The sequence below is a fragment of the Caretta caretta genome, chromosome 6, assembly GCF_965140235.1.
Source record: "Caretta caretta isolate rCarCar2 chromosome 6, rCarCar1.hap1, whole genome shotgun sequence".
In the NCBI taxonomy this organism is placed as follows: domain Eukaryota; kingdom Metazoa; phylum Chordata; order Testudines; family Cheloniidae; genus Caretta; species Caretta caretta.
Window position 1 is genome coordinate 83,130,242 of NC_134211.1, and position 17,654 is coordinate 83,147,895.

Here is a 17,654-nt window from a genome sequence, read left to right on the forward strand (position 1 = left end):
GATCCCATTTCTAATGACTGAAATAAAAATAAAAGAAATCCAAGGATCTTATGTTGAGATGTAGGATGTTTACTCTGGATAAATACAATATAGTTAATACGTGTATGTATTGCAGAATGACAAATACAAAAAGTCCAGTAAGAAATGGGGCCCCCATCCTTGAAATACTTACCCACGTGCTTAACTTTACCATAGCGAGTAGACACGTGTGTAAGCGTTTGCAGGATCGGGGCCTAGGTGAGTAGGCTGCTTTGAGAGAGAAGCTGTCTGCAGGGGCTTGCTCCCTGGGCTGCCCTGGCAGCCTGTGTCTGCTTCTGGAAGTCCTCAAACCTAATAGGTAGGTCAGTCTCGCTGGTTTCTACAGGGAGAGATTCTTCTGCTGGTGCATTTACAACGCCCTACAGCCAAACTTTCAGGTGTTTCAATAACTTCTTCACTCGCTTTCTCTTGCACAAGTCATACGTGTAGCCATCCCATTTCCCTTTCTAAGTTACGGAGGAGACGCTCTGTTTAAAGCCCGTTTTTAGGGCTTGATCCTGCGCCCATGGAAAGAATCTGGTTCATTTTAGGAACAGGATCAGGCCCTAAGCAGCTGAACTTGTAGGCAGCAGAAGCCCAGCCACACAGTTATTTTGGCTTTGAAAAGCCATTTACAAAAGAGACATTGTCTTTTAAAATCTCTTTAACCCCACTTCTCCTGGTATGTTAAAAGAAATCTGTAAGGTATGCTCTTTTTCTCGCTCCCTTATTTCGTGATCCATTTGGTAATCTCCAGTGAACGTGAAGCATATGCTTTCCAAACCGAGCGAGTCACATTGTGTTAACATGACCAATGTTACATCCTTCAAGAAGAGAACATCTACAGCTGGAACTGTAAACTAAGATGCAGGATGTGTACATACTCAAATGGGTGTGCGTACCTATATTCGCAACCCTCTCCCCATTTATCTGCGGTTTCTGTACAGAGGATATGAGCTATACACACGTGCGTACACTTCTGTGTATCTAACGCATATACTCTCTTCCAATACCGTATACAGAGTAGATGCACATATGTTGCACACAACATATTGCGCACACACGCACTTCTCCATATGTAATGCACACCCGCTGTATAGAGCATATGTTGTCTCAGGGATTTCCACATACAGCGCACACATGCTCTCCCCTGTGCTATGCACACATGTGCATTCGCAGAGTTACACACATACACCCCCCTCCACCCCCCCTCCGTGTCTCTCAGCCCCTCTTTTCTGCTGGATCTGCTGCTTTAGAGCAGGAAAGTGTGCGAAACTGCAACTGAGTGGCGTTGTTGCGCCGGCAGCGGAGGCTCTGTCCCCTGCACAGAGAGTGAGAGCGGAGCTGGGGAAGCAGCTGGAAAATGCCCAGAAATACTTTCACAGCGGTCAAGCCCGGAGCTCCCTGAATCTTCCCTCCCCCGCTCGCCCCAGCCCCGCTCGCCCCATGGCCTGGCACCCAGCTTAATCTGGCCCGTGCTGTGTGCGTGTGTCACACCTGCCGGGCGATGCCAATGGCCGGGCTGCCCGCCGGGGCTGCGCGGCTCTCTCCCCCCGCCGCCGCCGCCGCCGCCGCCAGCCGCCTGTCTCTGCGCTTGGCATGTCTGTGGAGCCGGCGGAGCCCGGGCTCTCTCCGCTCCTCGGCTTGTGGACGGCGGCCGCCGCAGCAGCCGTGCTAGCGAGCAACCTGCACCAGGACTGCGCCGAGGAGCGGGAGCCCGCGATGCTTCGGCCTGAGTACTTTTCCTTAGCCTGTCTGGGTAATCAGGGCCATTGCCGCCGCCGCCGCTAGACACACCACACACGCCAGCCCCGGCACGGGGGAAAAGTAAGGGAGAGAGGAAAAAACAAAACAAACAAAAAAAACAAAAACAAACCCCAGGAAGATGGCGCCGACCAAGCCAAGCTTTCAGCAGGATCCTTCCCGGCGAGAACGGTAACACTTTCTCTTTACTGAACCTGCCGCAGCGCCGCGCGGTGCCGCCGCCGCCGCTGCTGCCTTGGGTCTGGGTTGGCTGCCATGCCGGGGAATGGTGGGAGGAGGACTCTCTGCCTGCAGATACCCGCTCTCCCTGTCAGGTAGCACGGGGAGTTTCTCTCCTATTGCATATTGTCTGCACACACACACACACACACACACACACACACGCGCGCGCGCTGCGAGCCTCTCCGCGGCAGCCGCCGCCAGTCTCAGAGCAGTGGCACCTCCCCAGCTCGCGGGAGCCGGTGTTTGGCAGGGCGCGTTGACGAGGGAGGGAGGGGTGTAGGAGGTGGTGGTGGTGGTGGGGATCCCCGGGGCGGCCCCTTTCGGGTCTCTAGTCTCCGCGAAGGAGGGGAGAGGGAGGAGGAGGAAGGGGGTGACTGGGGGTTGAGGAGCTTGCACCAGGCCCGGAACGTCTTGCTGAGGGGCCGTCCGTGCTTGTGCAGTTCAAGTGCAGCAGCTAGGCCAAAACTAGGGAAGAGCTGTTTGCTCTTCGCAGCAAGCTGCGCTTTCGGGCAAGTTTGTCCAAAGCGTTACCATGATTGCAGAATAATGTACACTGCCCCCCTCTCAGCCCCGCCCTTGGCGGTGGAAACACATCAGGCTGTTTGGAACAGTTGATACTTATTGCACTGCGGAGTTGGTTAAAACACGCAACAGAGTTTGCATACAAAATAGCTGCAAGAACTGTAAACGGATGTTATTCTTAGACTTCAGAGTGGATGGTACTTCTCCCCTTTGCTTCTAAACCACCAGTCTCGGCCCGTATACTTTTCTTTGGGATTGTGTTTGCTGTTAATTGACTGTTGCTGACATGAATTGGCCGTAGCAGATTTGTTCTAGTAAAATGACTCTTTCTAGAAGTGATCAGTAGGAAGCAGTTGACAAGTTCATGTGATGTGACTCTGTGATTCTTACGAAAGTATTCAAAGATCCATTTCACTAAGATGTGTGTCCAACAGGAGGGCAGCCAAAGTTTTGTTTGTTTGTTTGTTTTTGTGTGCTTTCCTCAGCATTATCTGTGAGTTTGGGATGAGTGGGAGGGTGAGGAAGATGCCTGGTTAGTTGTAAAATGGAAATTAACATGTAAACAGCTTTTAAAAGTGACTGAGTCACATTGTCAGATTTATATTTTACAGTGCAAGTTGATCTGAGAAATATTTACATAAAATAAGTTGTGGTCCAACAGTTTTTATTTCACACTTTTAATTTAAAACTTGTCTTTTTTAAATGTGATGGTAAACATATCACAGTGTATGTTTCAAAAAATTAAATAGTTGCAGATTTGGTAGAAATATCAGTACTTTTCATGGTGAAGTAATTTACTGAGTATGGCAAAACCTTGGAAAACTCTGTTTTGTATTCTATATATTGTATAATTAAAGTATTTATATAGCTGTGATTGATGTCAACCATTAACTGTTGCACTTCGACAATGTAGTCAAAGACATATGGAGCTGAATTTGGATATAGGTGTAATGTTCACCTCTGTTAAAAATCCAGAAATCAAAGGTCTGATTTATGTTTTGGCTTCTCTTTACCTATACACATTCAACATTTTCTTCCAGTGGTTGCATAGGAATTTTTACTGTCTTAATAGTGTCTTTAGCAACATGCTTTTTTTCTTTTTTCTATAAAGTTCTTCATTTGCAAGGAAAACAACAATGTATAAATATCAATATGTTTTTTCTAATATACAATTTTGCTGTCTTCTTTCTGATCCTGGTACTATATTAGTAATAAATGTATTTGCCAGGACAGCTTCAGTAATCTCTCCAGCAGAAGCATATTTGTGTGCCATTTTGGGAATTTCTCTGAGATAGGAATCTTGAAGATAGAATTAATTTCTAGGGGAAACTTCATAGCCTTTGCATGAGTGCTTTCTTTATCACCTGTCTCCATTTGGCATTCGGAGAAGGTAAATCAAAGTGCGCAATTTGTTATTCTGCTCCACTTGAGAGCTGAACTAAATAACACTTGGTCTGAAATTCTGATTGAAGTTGTAGGAGGATATACTGTATTTAATTTAATGCCCTTTAATAGCATCTTCTTGTTCAGCTCTGATGCTGTCATTTTAAAGGTTGGATCAGAGTAGTTTTACCCTGTAGGGAGTGGGAGGAGTAATCATTTCAGGGGAACAAGTAGCCTAAGCTCCTAGAACGCTAATAGCCACAAATGTGGCCTAGTGTCCAGACAGTTTTGTGCCCTGAGCTTTCGCTTGGTTATCACTGTTTACAATGCTCTGAACACTTTAAGTATAAATATTACATGTGTAAGTGGATTTGTTTTTATATGGGAAATTATATATAATCCTATGTGTTCTTTAGAAAAAGTTTTGGAGAAAATGTAATAGTGCTTCAGTAAATATACACTAACATGCATTTTCTTAAGACGTATTTAATGTTTCACTACATTCTTTCATGTAACTGATTATTTAAGCCTACTTTGTAAATCTCCTCTGAGTTGTATCTTGTAAGTGATTTGAAAAATGGCTTCTGCAATCACTATTTTCTTAGTTCTTAAATAAACTAGTTATCAAAATTTAGACCCATGAGTGTAAACAATCTATATATTAGCGACAAAGAGTCCTGTGGCACCTTATAGACTAAGAGACGTATTGTTTGTTTGTTCATTTCCAAGTATTTAGATGGAATGTGTTAAAATACTGTAAACAACAGGATAATGGTTTGAAATGTCTTCCAAAAATGATATATGCTACCATTAAGTATTAATACTACTTGAATCATTTTAAAACTTTGTTTTACCTGTTTAGATTGTGAAATAATTATTTTTGAAGTTATGCACTTAAACTTCTTTGATTTTCTTTTAAACTCTGGTACGCTTCAAATTATACAGTTACAGTACCAGTCTAGGATCTTTCAATTGTGTGGATATATATCCAAAATGATTACATAGAAGTGAAATGCATATGGTATGCCAGTGCTGATTTGTAAAGCATATTGCAGTATCCCAGTGGTGTTGGTTTAAAGTAAAGAAAAAAAATCATCATTTTTGTATTTCTTTCTAGAGTATAAGCTTAAACACAACAGTGATAAATGATGATATGCATTGTCTAACACTTGCTTTTATATAAATAGCTCCAGAAGATTGCTTAAATGATAATCGAAAATATGAAATAGGGTGGCCTTCATATCACAAGGCCAAGGGTCTACAAATGGAAAAACTGAAATAATGAAAGATTTCCAAGGCAACAGACTGTCAACAAGAACAGTAATGCATGGGCATATCATAGAGCTACCAGAGAGGATATTAGATCTTATAGCTCTAGAGCCAGGAGTTATAATGACCTTTATTAAATAGAGCCCTCCCACATTACAACAATCTTTCTGATTTCTGATTTCTGGATTAGCGGTCATACTACTATTCATAATTTGAAATAATATCCCACCATATTTGATTTGCTGCATTTTTCCCCACTGGAATCATGTATTATTTAGGACTTATGTGAAAGTATTGATCAACAAAAGTTATATTAGGTATTTTCAGTAACTAATGGGATTCTGAATAACAAGTTTTTGTCTGCTGCATTGTTTTTTGCATTGGTTTACAGCATAATTTTTTTCTTACTGGAAGTAATAGGCATTTAATTTGTTTTATACCAAACTAATGGTGCTATGTAGAAATACTATTTTTATACTGAATAATTATAGCATTGCTTCTTATGTCCAATAACTTGTCATTCATAATGAAAGTTACTGCATCAAAATTAGCAGTTTACTACAACACTCCGAAGTATGGATATTTTTAAGGGAACATCAGGATACACCATGAACATCAACCTCCACATTCTTCTTCTTAGGCCTTGAATTTCAGAGTGTAATGGATTGGCAGTTTCATATTGCATTTGGTTTGAAACTTGGCATACAAGTTGCTAGCCAGATGTGAAATTCACTGCAAAAAAATATGTAAAACAGTTGTTGAAAAGTGACACAGACAATTTTTATCATTCCAGCCACTTGTTTTACTAATATTCTGGCTAAAAGGTATCTTTATTTTTAAAAATAATTTGTTTCATAAATCTTTTTTTGATAGCGGTTTATTTATGGGGGGGATGTGTGCTGAGATTTTTGAATATCTGAAATTGAGCATGCTGACTAACTGTAGTAATTTTCATAACATTTCGGGTTTGATCCTGCTCCCATTGACTTAGTGGCTGCAGGATTGAGCCCCAGTACAGAATGTAGGTGAATTTCATTTTCTATGCATTAAATAAGTGATTTTTGGGGTTCAGTGTAACTGGACTGATCCTGAAAGTGGAACTAATGTGACCAATTCTTACATGTGCAAGTAGGCCCATTGGGGTAATTTCCTGTTAAAGTCAATAGAACTACTGCTTACAGGTGGAAGAGTTACTCATGTGAGGTGAGGTTTCAGAATCTGGCCTATAGTGGCTTCAGAAGTAATTACATTGAAACTTGGCACACAATTTGCTAGCATGGAATTAGTTTTTAAACTAAGATACATTTTTGAATGTATTTAGCCAAGACATTTCTTTCTCAGTGCTGCTTTTTTTAAAACTTGGAAATTAGTCCATTGCTGCCAAAGTGTTTTTGACATTTGGAAGAAATGTTTTGAAATGGCATTAATAAATCTATTTTTCATAATAGATGGTATCTTTCTGTATAATATATGTAAGACTACTGCATGTTATCTTTGCCATACGAAGTCCTAATAGTGTCAGTGAGGTGCTTGTACTGTTGGTTTTAACTGAACTTCACATAATAAGAATAATTTGTTATAATATTGCATATGAAGATGCAGCATAGTAGGAATAAAATGTTTGCTGGTGTGTCTTACATGACTAGAGCATTGTTCTGTGACCAGCTTGAGCTGTAGTTTCGCAATACACCAAGTCCCAGTGAAATGAATAGGACTCTTGTGCCATTGATTTCAAAGGACTTTAAGTAATAAAAATATTCATTAATATTGTATAGTGTAGTGGAACATTACGTAGCAAAATATGGTGTGGTAAGAACAGGATTATGTTTGCAACAGTGTCTTTGAAGAGCTATATTCTGTCTTTGGAAGTGTACATTCAAATTATATCTTCATTGAAAATAAAGAAAAACCAAAGGAAAGAAAATACTATAGAAAGCCAAAAGGAAAAATATATTTTTTACATTTAATACTGTAGGCCTGATTTTTTCCCACTGAGGGTAATGGTAAAACTCTCATGGCCTTGATTAAGGTAAGGATTGGGCTGTGCATCTGTGTACCATCAACTACAAAAGAACAAGGAAATTCTGAAATAAAAATGGAGTAGTCCTCTGTCAAAAGGGCTTCCAAGAAAATAGCAAGTCTATCTGGTGGGCTTAAATATTGAAGCTTATGTAGTTTCTGATCCTGTATTCCTTACACAGGCAAAATTCAAAATCACATTGAAGGACAGGTGATCTCACATAACTTCATATGAGGACAAATTGGTAATAATTAAATGACTCATTAAAAGAATAGGCTCGACCCTTGATTTGAGATAGCTCCTTTTCATGGTGGACGTTTTCATTTTCAGTGCTGAATTTTTCTTATTTTTGCATGTTGAAATTACACTCTTAGAGTTTGTGCTGTCTTCTCTCTGCTCTGGGAACGCCTGTTGATGTCACATTACAACCAAGCAACACTTAATAATACTTAATGTTTTTGTGAAGATTTTCATCTGTAGAGCTCAGAGGGGCTTAAAAGGGGCATATGCATTTTTATGTCCATTTTACAGATGGATAAACGAAGGCATATAAAAATCATGAGAACTGGCAGAGCTCATACAGCAATGCTAGAACTGGGAATAAAATCCAGGGCTCCTGACTCAAACTCTGGTTCCCTATCCCTGAACCACACTGCCTCCTTAGAGAGCTTGGGGCTTTTTACTCCTTATACAGGGAAAATTCTCATTGAGAGAAAGTGCTTTGATGGAACAGCTGATTTTATTTTTTATTATGGAAATCAACATCATATCTGTTAATTTCATTTATAATGCTGGTTCAACACTATGTTAAGCAATTAAAGTGAAAGAGTATTGTTTCATTAAAGTCAGGGATCATAGGTTTACATTGATATATAAAAAAAAATCTGTGTTCAGGATACAGTCTGAATAGTATGCATATACATAATCTACAATTAAATCCCTTGGGTTGGGATTTTCCAAGGAGCTGAAGAGACTTGGGCACCCAACACCCATTCAGTTGCAATGGAGTTGAGTGCCTACACACCTTAGGCTCATTTGAAAATCCCAGTCTGGAAGTTTTGCCTGCCTGAGGAATATGGAATTGGGTTCATTAAATGTTGTTTGGCTATAATGTTTTTAAACTTAATTGTACAGAATAATACTGTTTTTGGGTTGTCATTTTGGATTAAATTAGAAAAGGGCATATTTGGCTTGTGATAATGCTCACATATATTGTACATTTTATATAAACTGGGTGGGGAGTTGCTTTGTTGTCTTGCTTATATATCACGTTGGAGAGATGGAAGCACTTGCTAATTTAAAGTTTAGTTCATTTGAGCACTAGATTTAGATGTGCATGATGTCCCCAGAATTGTCCTTTTTAGATTGCAGTCCATTTAGCAAAACAATAATTTGTAAAGTTTTGGAAGGACTGGCTATCTCTATTTAGGGGAGAATAGAGGCTGAGTACATTACAGTGAGGAAAAAAACCTCTTGTAGGTAGGCAGATTCTGTAGGTCAAGGTTGAGGTCAGGAGAAAGGGCTGAATGACTGAGTCTTTAAAGTGCTGTCTTTGGGATAAAAAAAAAGGACTTGTTGCCATTGCTGTTTATCCGTTAGCCTTCATAACTGCAAAAAGTGTTCATATTTGTCAGAGTATCATTGGATATAGAATTGGTACACTTGCGTCAACACTTGTTCCATTGACAAGAGGTTCTGGAAAAAATAAAAAAATAAAAACAGAATGCTGTTTTTATTTGTAGGTAACTAGTAAAAAGTACTGAAGAGAAACAGATGCTTAGGGCAGCCTTATTAATTCATTGTTTTTGAGTCACTACTCCGATTTACTATAAAACTTGTATTTCTTCTGAAAAATAAAAAGTACAGTAATTTTTTCAATGGCTGAATGAGCTAGATAAATGGTACTCAAGTATCAGTGTTTGAAGGATCCAAATATTTTACTAAAGTATCTTAATTAATTGGATGTTCACTTTAATAGTTAGGTTTCCTGTTTAGAGGCAGTGTTCTGTAAGGAGAGCATACATTTGATATGTAAATTATGTATAGTGTTGAAGAGGACCAATTTTATTAAGGTTGTATTTTTACTAAACAACTGTTTCTTGTTAAAAAAACAAAAATAAACTGAATTTGACAGAAAGTACATATCTCAAATGAGACTAATTGTGGAAAAGGTATAACAGTGCTTGGATCTTTTAAACATAAATTTGGTTCCCTTTTTGCAGTGACATTGACTTTGCTCTTAATTTTTTTTTTGTTAACAAAACCTAATTTCCTCTTCTACAGAGTTGTAGTTTGCAAACCCTTATTCCATGCATTCTAGCACCAATTCGCTCAAAGTGTAATTTTATGTTTTTGCACCACTTCTCAAGACTGGGGCTTCAGTGAAAAGGATAGAGTAAACACTAAATCCAAAATAGAAGAGTGACTTGACACACTGATTATATGCCTTTTGGGATTCTTTTTATAACATACAGTATTTAGGTTATTTCTACTCTCCCACATCTTTCCAAGAAGTCATGGATGGATATTGCCTTTTTACTTGTTTAATTATTTTGTAATATTACTGGAAAAAGTATTTCAATTCCTACTCAGGACTTAACTTTTTGTGTGGAGGTTGTCATATTTTATACTGTTTGTTCCATGCAAATAGGAAGAAAACAATCTTTATGGGGAAAAGCGGCTAATGATTGGGAAAATATGTTCTCCTTTCCAAGCAAAATGGAGCATTGGACAGTTAGTACTCTTCTATATTTGCTATGATACTTATAATGGGGAAGACTTTTCATTTAATTCTACAGTGATGTATACAGTTATAGTGTACTGTAGGCACATATATCTATTACATACACTATATATGTATAGTTGCTTGAAAGGAAATAATGTTATATGGTCGTCTTCAGCATGCTGTAAATGTCTTATTTTAGATAAAGTTAAATTTAAATGCACTGGGATGGTGACTTTTTTAACTAATGCTGTGAGGGAAAAGTAGGCTCATAATTTTTAGCACATTTTTATTGTTCTGTGTAAATGTAATTTGTTAATCCTGTGAAATTTGTCATAGATAAATTTGCTTGGATTATCTTGTCACCACCGTATCTGCATTCTTTTGTTCATTGCTTATTCATAATTTAACAGTCTGGCAGTGAGCCTTTTTGGGATGCTCACAAAAGATATATGACCTCTACCAGCTGCTCCTATAACCTGCAGAATGCACAGCAAGACATTAGAAACGTGAGGATTCCTCTACTGATTAAAGTGCTCTTCATTTAAACAGTCTGTTCATAAGAATCTCAGGAATCTCTGTGAATAGCAGTTTTGATTTTTCTTTCCTTGCAAAATTAGTTCTAACCGTTTTTTTCCACAGTAAAAAGAAACGTAATATTAAATCCTAATTTGGTGTTTTGTTTTCCAGATGGACTAAAGGAAATTAAATCTTTCATTAGTATTATATATAAATTTACATTTATATGTATTTCCTGTAATTTCACTATATGAAAAAATAGTGCCTTTTTAAATAATTTAAGTATACATCTTCCCACTCAGATTTTTTTGACATATATTATTATCAGGTACTGATTTACAGAAGAGATGGCGATTTAACCCTGCTTTAGCCTAAGCACTTTGCAGACTATACTATGTAAATACTCAATATTATACAGTACACAGAAGACATTACATAGAATGTTACTTGAAGTATAACAACATTTTAGTTTTTAATTATTCTCATGTCTTAGTTTAGGATATTTTTTTCCCCCAGTTTTTATTTTACTTATCTGCACATCAGCTTGTGAGTAATGGCTAGTTTTTACCTCCCCTTTTGTGCTGGCATATGATTATATTTCAAAATAATTCATCACTAATCCATGCAGTATTGGTTCATCTCCATCACTCTGTTTTGTGATTAGACCCTGAGGCCTGTAAGAACAGTCTGCTGCATAGTTTTCTATCCTGATTTTCTTTGACTGCAACCCTTATTTTAAATAGTTCTGTAGTCACTGCACTCCTCTGCCAGTCACTTTATATTCCTCAGAATGTATCGATTTTAAGATATTAATATTTATTTGAGGATATTTTTCAAGGAGTTGTGAAAAATATTTCTGTTTCCCACTGCAGTGGAGTCTTTATACATGGGTTTATAGGTCTCGGTTCAGTTTGTCTGATGGTGTAAAACTGTTGCTTTCAGTTCTTCGTTCCTTGTTGAGAGATTGATTTTTTGGTTGTACATATTTATATAGTAAGGTGAATCAGGAAGCAGAGTGTCTTCAAATGAAATACCATGTCTGTAAGAAACAGGTCATAGCAGCATAGTAATTAAAGAGATGACATGTTTCACAAAATATTTTAATCAGTACTGGTGTAAAATAAAGCACTTTGAGGAACATATAGGGCCTGACCCTGCTACATTTTACTCAAGTGATCAGTCCTGTTGAAGTCAGTGTTGTGGAGTTGAGCCCCTATGGTATAGTATAATCATAACATACATTGATAAGTTTGAATGTAATATTTCCAGATTATGAAGCAAATCCATCATTTTATTTCACATCAAATACTTCCAATTTTAAGAAAGGTCATCTAAAAGATTTTTTTAAAGACTTTGTTTCAGCATCGAGTAGTCCTGTGTTCCTTTTAATAATTACTTTCATCTCATTGTAGCCGTGTGTTTGAAAGTGTAGGTCAATAAGGATGATCGCATTCAGAATTTCATGATCTGTGTAGTGGAACAAATTGAAAGCAAAGCCTGTATCAATCACTGTGAAGGGAGGGTTAATTGTTACTGCTTCTCAAGCCTCTGGACAGATAAACCAGTAATGAAATACTTATTGCTCTGATATGTGAATGCTAAGGGATGAAACAATGGAAACAGAATCAGTCTTCAAAGATAACCTAAAAAAAAGAAGGTGGGGGAGGGGGAAAAGAAAAAAGAATAAGCTTGACTAAAGTAAAAGACTCTATATGCTCTGTATTAACTTTTTAAAAAGTGATATTGTTTTCATCTACTACAGCCTTCTAGGAATGATTTAATACCACAGTTTTTTTCTAAAGCCAAAACAAAATATGAATCTGAAAGATGTTGTTAGGCTAACAATTTACATAAAGTCTGGACCTAAGGTAAATGTTAAGTTTCTGTGCCTTAAGTGTTTTCTTTTTTTCTTTGTTTTTCATTTCTGATACTTTAAATGATTTTTTTTTATTTAAAAGCACAGCTGTATTTACTAAATCCAGGGTGTTTTGTTTTCTTGTGAAGGCATTTTAAAGCTTTTTATGTACAACCAACCAGGATACTAAAGGAGTGTTTAAAGATAGAAACAAAATAAAAATGAGTGCTGCAAACAAATTATGATATTATGGTAAATATTTAACTATTTCTAGAATGTGAACTTAGCATTTTAAACATCGGTTAGTTACTTATATGTTGAAATATATGCAAAAATATTTAGCCAAATTGAAGTCTTAGGCCCATGACAATCATCTCAACACAGTGGGTAGTTCTGAAAATTAATGAGAATGATAATACTGTAAAGACTGTTCCAGAGTTTGCCCAAATTCATTATCTAAGACTCTTGTTAAGAACATCTCAAAGAATTTTAACCAGGAAAATATATTAATGGTTCAAAAGCATTTTTCAAAACACTGATTTATAAAAGTATAATGGAATTATATATGCAAGAGTTATAGTTAGAAACACAAATAACACAGCAGTAGGACATTATGAGGGTATATTTTCCAGTAGCTAGAGTACTTGGCTTGATTTCATCCATAGGTGTCAACTTTCTTTATTGATTTATATTTTGGGGATGGGAGAGAGAATGAAAAAGGGAAGGAAACTTACAAAAATTTATTTCTAACGTCTTGTTAGCAACTTAATGAGGCCTGTGGCTGTAGAAGATTTAAATAAAGTTGTAAGTTTAAAATTTTAGTTCTGATGTAAACATCTTTTAGACAGTCAAAAAGCACTTTTAGGAGAGAGGGTGATGAGACCCACATCTTCAGATTTCTCTTCAGAATGTTAAGAATTTCCTGTTGCCTCTTTCCTGATGGGATCGATGCAGCTGCATATCATATGGAATGAAAGAGGAATCGAGTGCCTTTCTTTGTTTTATGGAAGTCCCTGTGTTTAAGAAAATGTATATGTTGATTTTGAGAATTTTTTTTAATACAACAGTGATATTAATTATCTACATGAGATATTCCCACTGGGAATTTTGATAGTTAAATTATGTAGTTCCAAGTGACACAAAGTTTGAGCAAAAATACTCTAATGTATATTCGCTATTAGTTAAAAGGCAATGTATTCTCTATGCAGCAAAATATGATAGAATACTTAAGTCAACAGTTGTATGTATTGGAAGATGAATTCATTATTCTCATTTGCTTTTTCATAAATCATTGCATTACAATAGTAACCGGTATATATGATAGAGTGTGTATAAATCACCAGTGAGTAGATACATATATAAAATATAAAATTACTACTTGATATAATTGCTAGTTAGAAAACCAAAACAATGTATAGATTTCCTTATCACTTTGAATTCTATTCTGTCCATGTCACAATGTCCATGCTTTAATTTTAGTGGGAGAGATGAATACAAAATAAATAAGGAAAGACCCCAAATATGCCTTTATTTAAATGAAGATATAATTTGGGTCCAGATTTTCCTCTCCCATGGATATAAACAAAAGGGAATATGGAGAAAGTTAGGGAATTCTGAGAGGTTAACCTAATGAAATTTCCAAGTAATCTCCCTCTCAGAAGATAGAAGATTTTGTAGAGATAGGGAACATGGCCACCCAATCCTACCCAGCTGATCCTGGGAATCTGCAGGAAAAGGGAGCCCCAGTTCCATAGAAGCAAGAAGTTGGTTACTCTTCCACTGGCATTATTGCTCTTGCAGGAGTCTTTAGTTGAGACTTTGCAAGGTTGTGAAGTAGCAGCTGATCAGGGTTCCAGTGAGATTTACTCCTGCTTCAGTCAGCTTATGCTTATGATCAGAGAACTATATGTTTTCCATTGGTTGTGTAATATGGATTGAAAATCATGCAGCAAGATAATATGCAAAGGCAAATATGAGAAGGCCAAGCACAGAGAAAAACTGTCGTTTGGTATCATACCATCCTGCTTTATAGTTAAAACAGCTGCAATTTACAACACAAATATAAACTGAATTGCAGCATAGTGCATTGAAAAGGCACTGTGGCTATTTGAAAAGGGGGAGAAGCAGAGAGATAAATGCTGTATGTTGTATAATCCCAGAGGAAAGTGGCATAACTGGTGGCAGGATTTCCTGTGCCAATTAATGATGCCCAAGGCTACAGTAATTTACACAAAGTGACCTGTGTACCTCAGTTCACTTATGAACATTTCTGGACATTCAAGATACCTACATGAACCATCTGCCACTATTTTCCTGTGCATGTGGTTAATTTGGTATGCCAAGGGGCTGAAAAAGGTGACCTGCAGAGGTGCAGTTGGGTTCCTTCCTCCACATTCAGTAGAGCTTCAGGTTGAAGAGCATTCTTCAGCTGCTTCCATGGCACGCCGTCAGCAAAAATAGCCTTAATGTGGAACAAGACAGGGGACATAAAAAGTATTGAGCTATTTTGCATGGGGATCTGAGAAGATTAAGTGCCACAGCTTAGTACAAAAAGAAAAGGAGTACTTGTGGCACCTTAGAGACTAACCAATTTATTTGAGCATGAGCTTTCGTGAGCCACAGCTCACTTCATCAGATGTTTACCGTGGAAACTGCAGCAGACTTTATATACACACAGAAATCATGAAACAATACCTCCTCCCACCCCACTGTCCTGCTGGTAATAGCTTATCTAAAGTGATCAACAGGTGGGCCATTTCCAGCACAAATCCAGGTTAGTACAGTGCTTTTTGGTGTACCTTTTGCCTCATGTTGAATCCCTCTGTTCTGAGATGTGTAAGAAAGAGCTGGATTATAGCTTGTTGTTATCTATATTGTGATAATGCTCCGTGGCCCCATTCAGGATTGGGGAACCCAAGTGCAAGGCAGAGTACAAGCTCTAGAAAGACAGAGTTCCTGCCTTGAAGAGCTTACAACCATTATACCGCTATAGAGTAGAGTATTTAAAACGTCTTTTTAACAGGTTGATTAATTTTATTTGAAATGGATATTTTGAAGTCTGTGTTTTCACCATCAAATAAGATACATTTTAAACATCTTAAATTTAACAAAGACACAATGTTTCTATAATAATTTTTCTTGGTGAAACCTCATTGATATAAAACTAATTTCAATGATGTTTTGAACCTATCAATGAAAGTAGTAACGTATATTAGATTTTAAACTGAAATACTATTATGGTAAGCCAAATATTTTGTAAACAAAACAATGGCAAATATACATACATTTGTTGCAGGAAGTTTACTGAATGAACAGAAGAATTCTGGGAATATCTTGCACCTAGAGGCAACACTGGATAGAAAGAGGTTAACAGCATAAATATGATTGAAAGACAGAAGCTTCAGGCACTAATTGCTGAAATGTTTTTGTGCGCTTTACATTTGCAGTAGAAGAATTTTCTGTGATGAGAAGTAGAACAAAAATGAATAAAATCTCTAGTTTTTAGATTCACGACTCTTCAAAATCAATACGTGCCAATTTCACAGCCGTAGTCGGAACTGTCATTAGTGAGCCTAGTTTAGAAAAAGGAGCAGTATCAGAAGGTTGTATCTTGTTGAGTGCTCAGTGAGTCAGGAACATTGCGTTATAAACAAATAGTGGTCAACACAACTAATTTACAATGGGCAAAAAATGAAAAAGGGTCCAGCCATGCACTGTTGAACTCTGTTGGAATTTTGTCATTGATTTAAAAGGAAACAGGATCTGACTCTGAGTATAGATATTTCTTTTGTCACGTGTACTGTAACATTAATCCTTGTATTGTCCCTATGTATATGGCACATAGTATGAAGGAGTTAGCAACTTCTCATGCAAGTGTAACTTCCATTAATGGCAGTGATAGGCAGCATGTGTATAAATGGAACACTGGAACTTATAGGATTAAGAATGCAATTTATGTATTACAAGTGGTTGTGCCAAATTCTGCTCTGTGACATCAGTGGAATTACTCCAGATTTATGTAGGTGTAAATGAGGGTAGAATTTGACCCACTTCGTAGATTTTTGTAGCCTGAAACAAGCCCTTCTGCGGTGGTTGGTTTAGGGCACAGAACTTCTTTGTGTGGAGTGGAGATTGGTTGCGGAACACTATCGCTTGCAAGGCTGGCAAGCATTCCTGATTAAGTATTTTTTTCCAGCAGCCCCTGAATCAGGAGGAGAGGCAGGATTGAGATTTGTAGGACAGAAATCCCAGGAGATGAAACTGTCCCTTGGTTTGATCAGATCTCCTAGAGACCCACAAGGAGGAACTAGGCTGGGTATTTGGCAAAATGATCTGGTAATGTTAGTTTCTGCACCATGGGTCTGAGTGAGATGAGTGCAATTCAAAAGACGGAGGGAGCTCTCTTGGGAGATGGTGTGAATGGATCCTAAATTACCCCATCTGTGGAGGGGAAGGAAAATGAACAATTTGTTGCCAGGTTTGAATGCGTATTGTGTGCTCAGCGGCAAGAGGAACAGACTATTTATTTAACATCCCTGCTGGTAGGTAAGGCATTGGTGCCTGTCCATGTTATGAACAAGGACTTGGTGAATAATTATGCAGAAGTGAAAACAGCTCTCCAGTAGAATAGAGAGAGAGCATATTAGCAAGGGTTCCTGGCATCTGAGCAACACCGGGCAAACAACAACCATAGCTGACTGATTTGGTAAGTCTTTGTTTGTGGCCAGACCAGAAGACGAGGGATGAGATCCTCAATATGGTGATCTAATAATTGGTTTCTGGCCGTATTAGGACGGAATCCAATTTTAGATACAAGAGTAGGAACAAAAATCTAGGGCAGATGTGTTGAATCTGGTTCTTTCTAGATATTGGGCGCATCACAGGTACTAAGACTGTAGGGTGAGACAGAAAGCTATCAGTCGATGAGCACCTTAGTCCAATTGTCTTCTCGCGTTAGGATATATCAGAAGATTACTGATACGGAGTTCAGTTTTATATCCAATATCATGCAACAACTATATTGAGAAATAAGGTGTTGTATTTGTTCCTCTTATACTAGGAAAAACCTGATTATAGAGAGAGTTCCAAATGATGGTGCCAATATGGAGATGTACTTGTGCTCAGGTATCATGTAAACATGGTAGGAATAAATGTTGTGAAAGTTTGAATGGGAGAATGAAACCCATCCTAGAAAATCCACCACCAGGAGCCAAGAAACAAGTACTGTTCTTTTTTTGAGATTATGGAAGCTTTATTGTATATTTTCCAACAATTCTTTAAGAATTAATAAAATAGAACAAACAAAATAATGGCTGGATGGATGATTGTAAACAGGACCTTACAGATATTAAAAAGGTGTG

The 17,654-nt window shown here is 37.6% G+C and overlaps 1 protein-coding gene and 1 long non-coding RNA gene across 6 annotated transcripts in view; one reads left to right on the forward strand and one right to left on the reverse strand.

Annotated features, from left to right (window-relative positions):
- Positions 1 to 1,964, reverse strand: part of LOC142072554 (uncharacterized) — a 92,125-nt gene extending 90,161 nt beyond the window's left edge. The window contains exon 1 of the long non-coding RNA XR_012668993.1: positions 1,895 to 1,964. This is a non-coding gene — a long non-coding RNA (uncharacterized LOC142072554). The remainder of the gene's footprint in view (positions 1 to 1,894) is intronic.
- The window catches only part of NPAS3 (neuronal PAS domain protein 3), an 852,890-nt gene that overhangs the window by 2,220 nt on the left and 833,016 nt on the right, over positions 1 to 17,654 (forward strand). The window contains exon 1 of one of the 5 annotated variants that reach the window (XM_048854036.2): positions 1,308 to 1,953. The exons of 3 other annotated variants lie outside the window; for them this stretch is intronic. In XM_048854036.2, coding sequence (XP_048709993.1) covers positions 1,904 to 1,953 — 50 coding nt within the window. In that variant the 5' untranslated portion in view covers positions 1,308 to 1,903. Of the gene's footprint in view, positions 1 to 1,307; positions 1,954 to 17,654 lie in introns of those variants that run through there. One more of the 5 variants, XM_048854037.2, reaches the window with a different exon arrangement.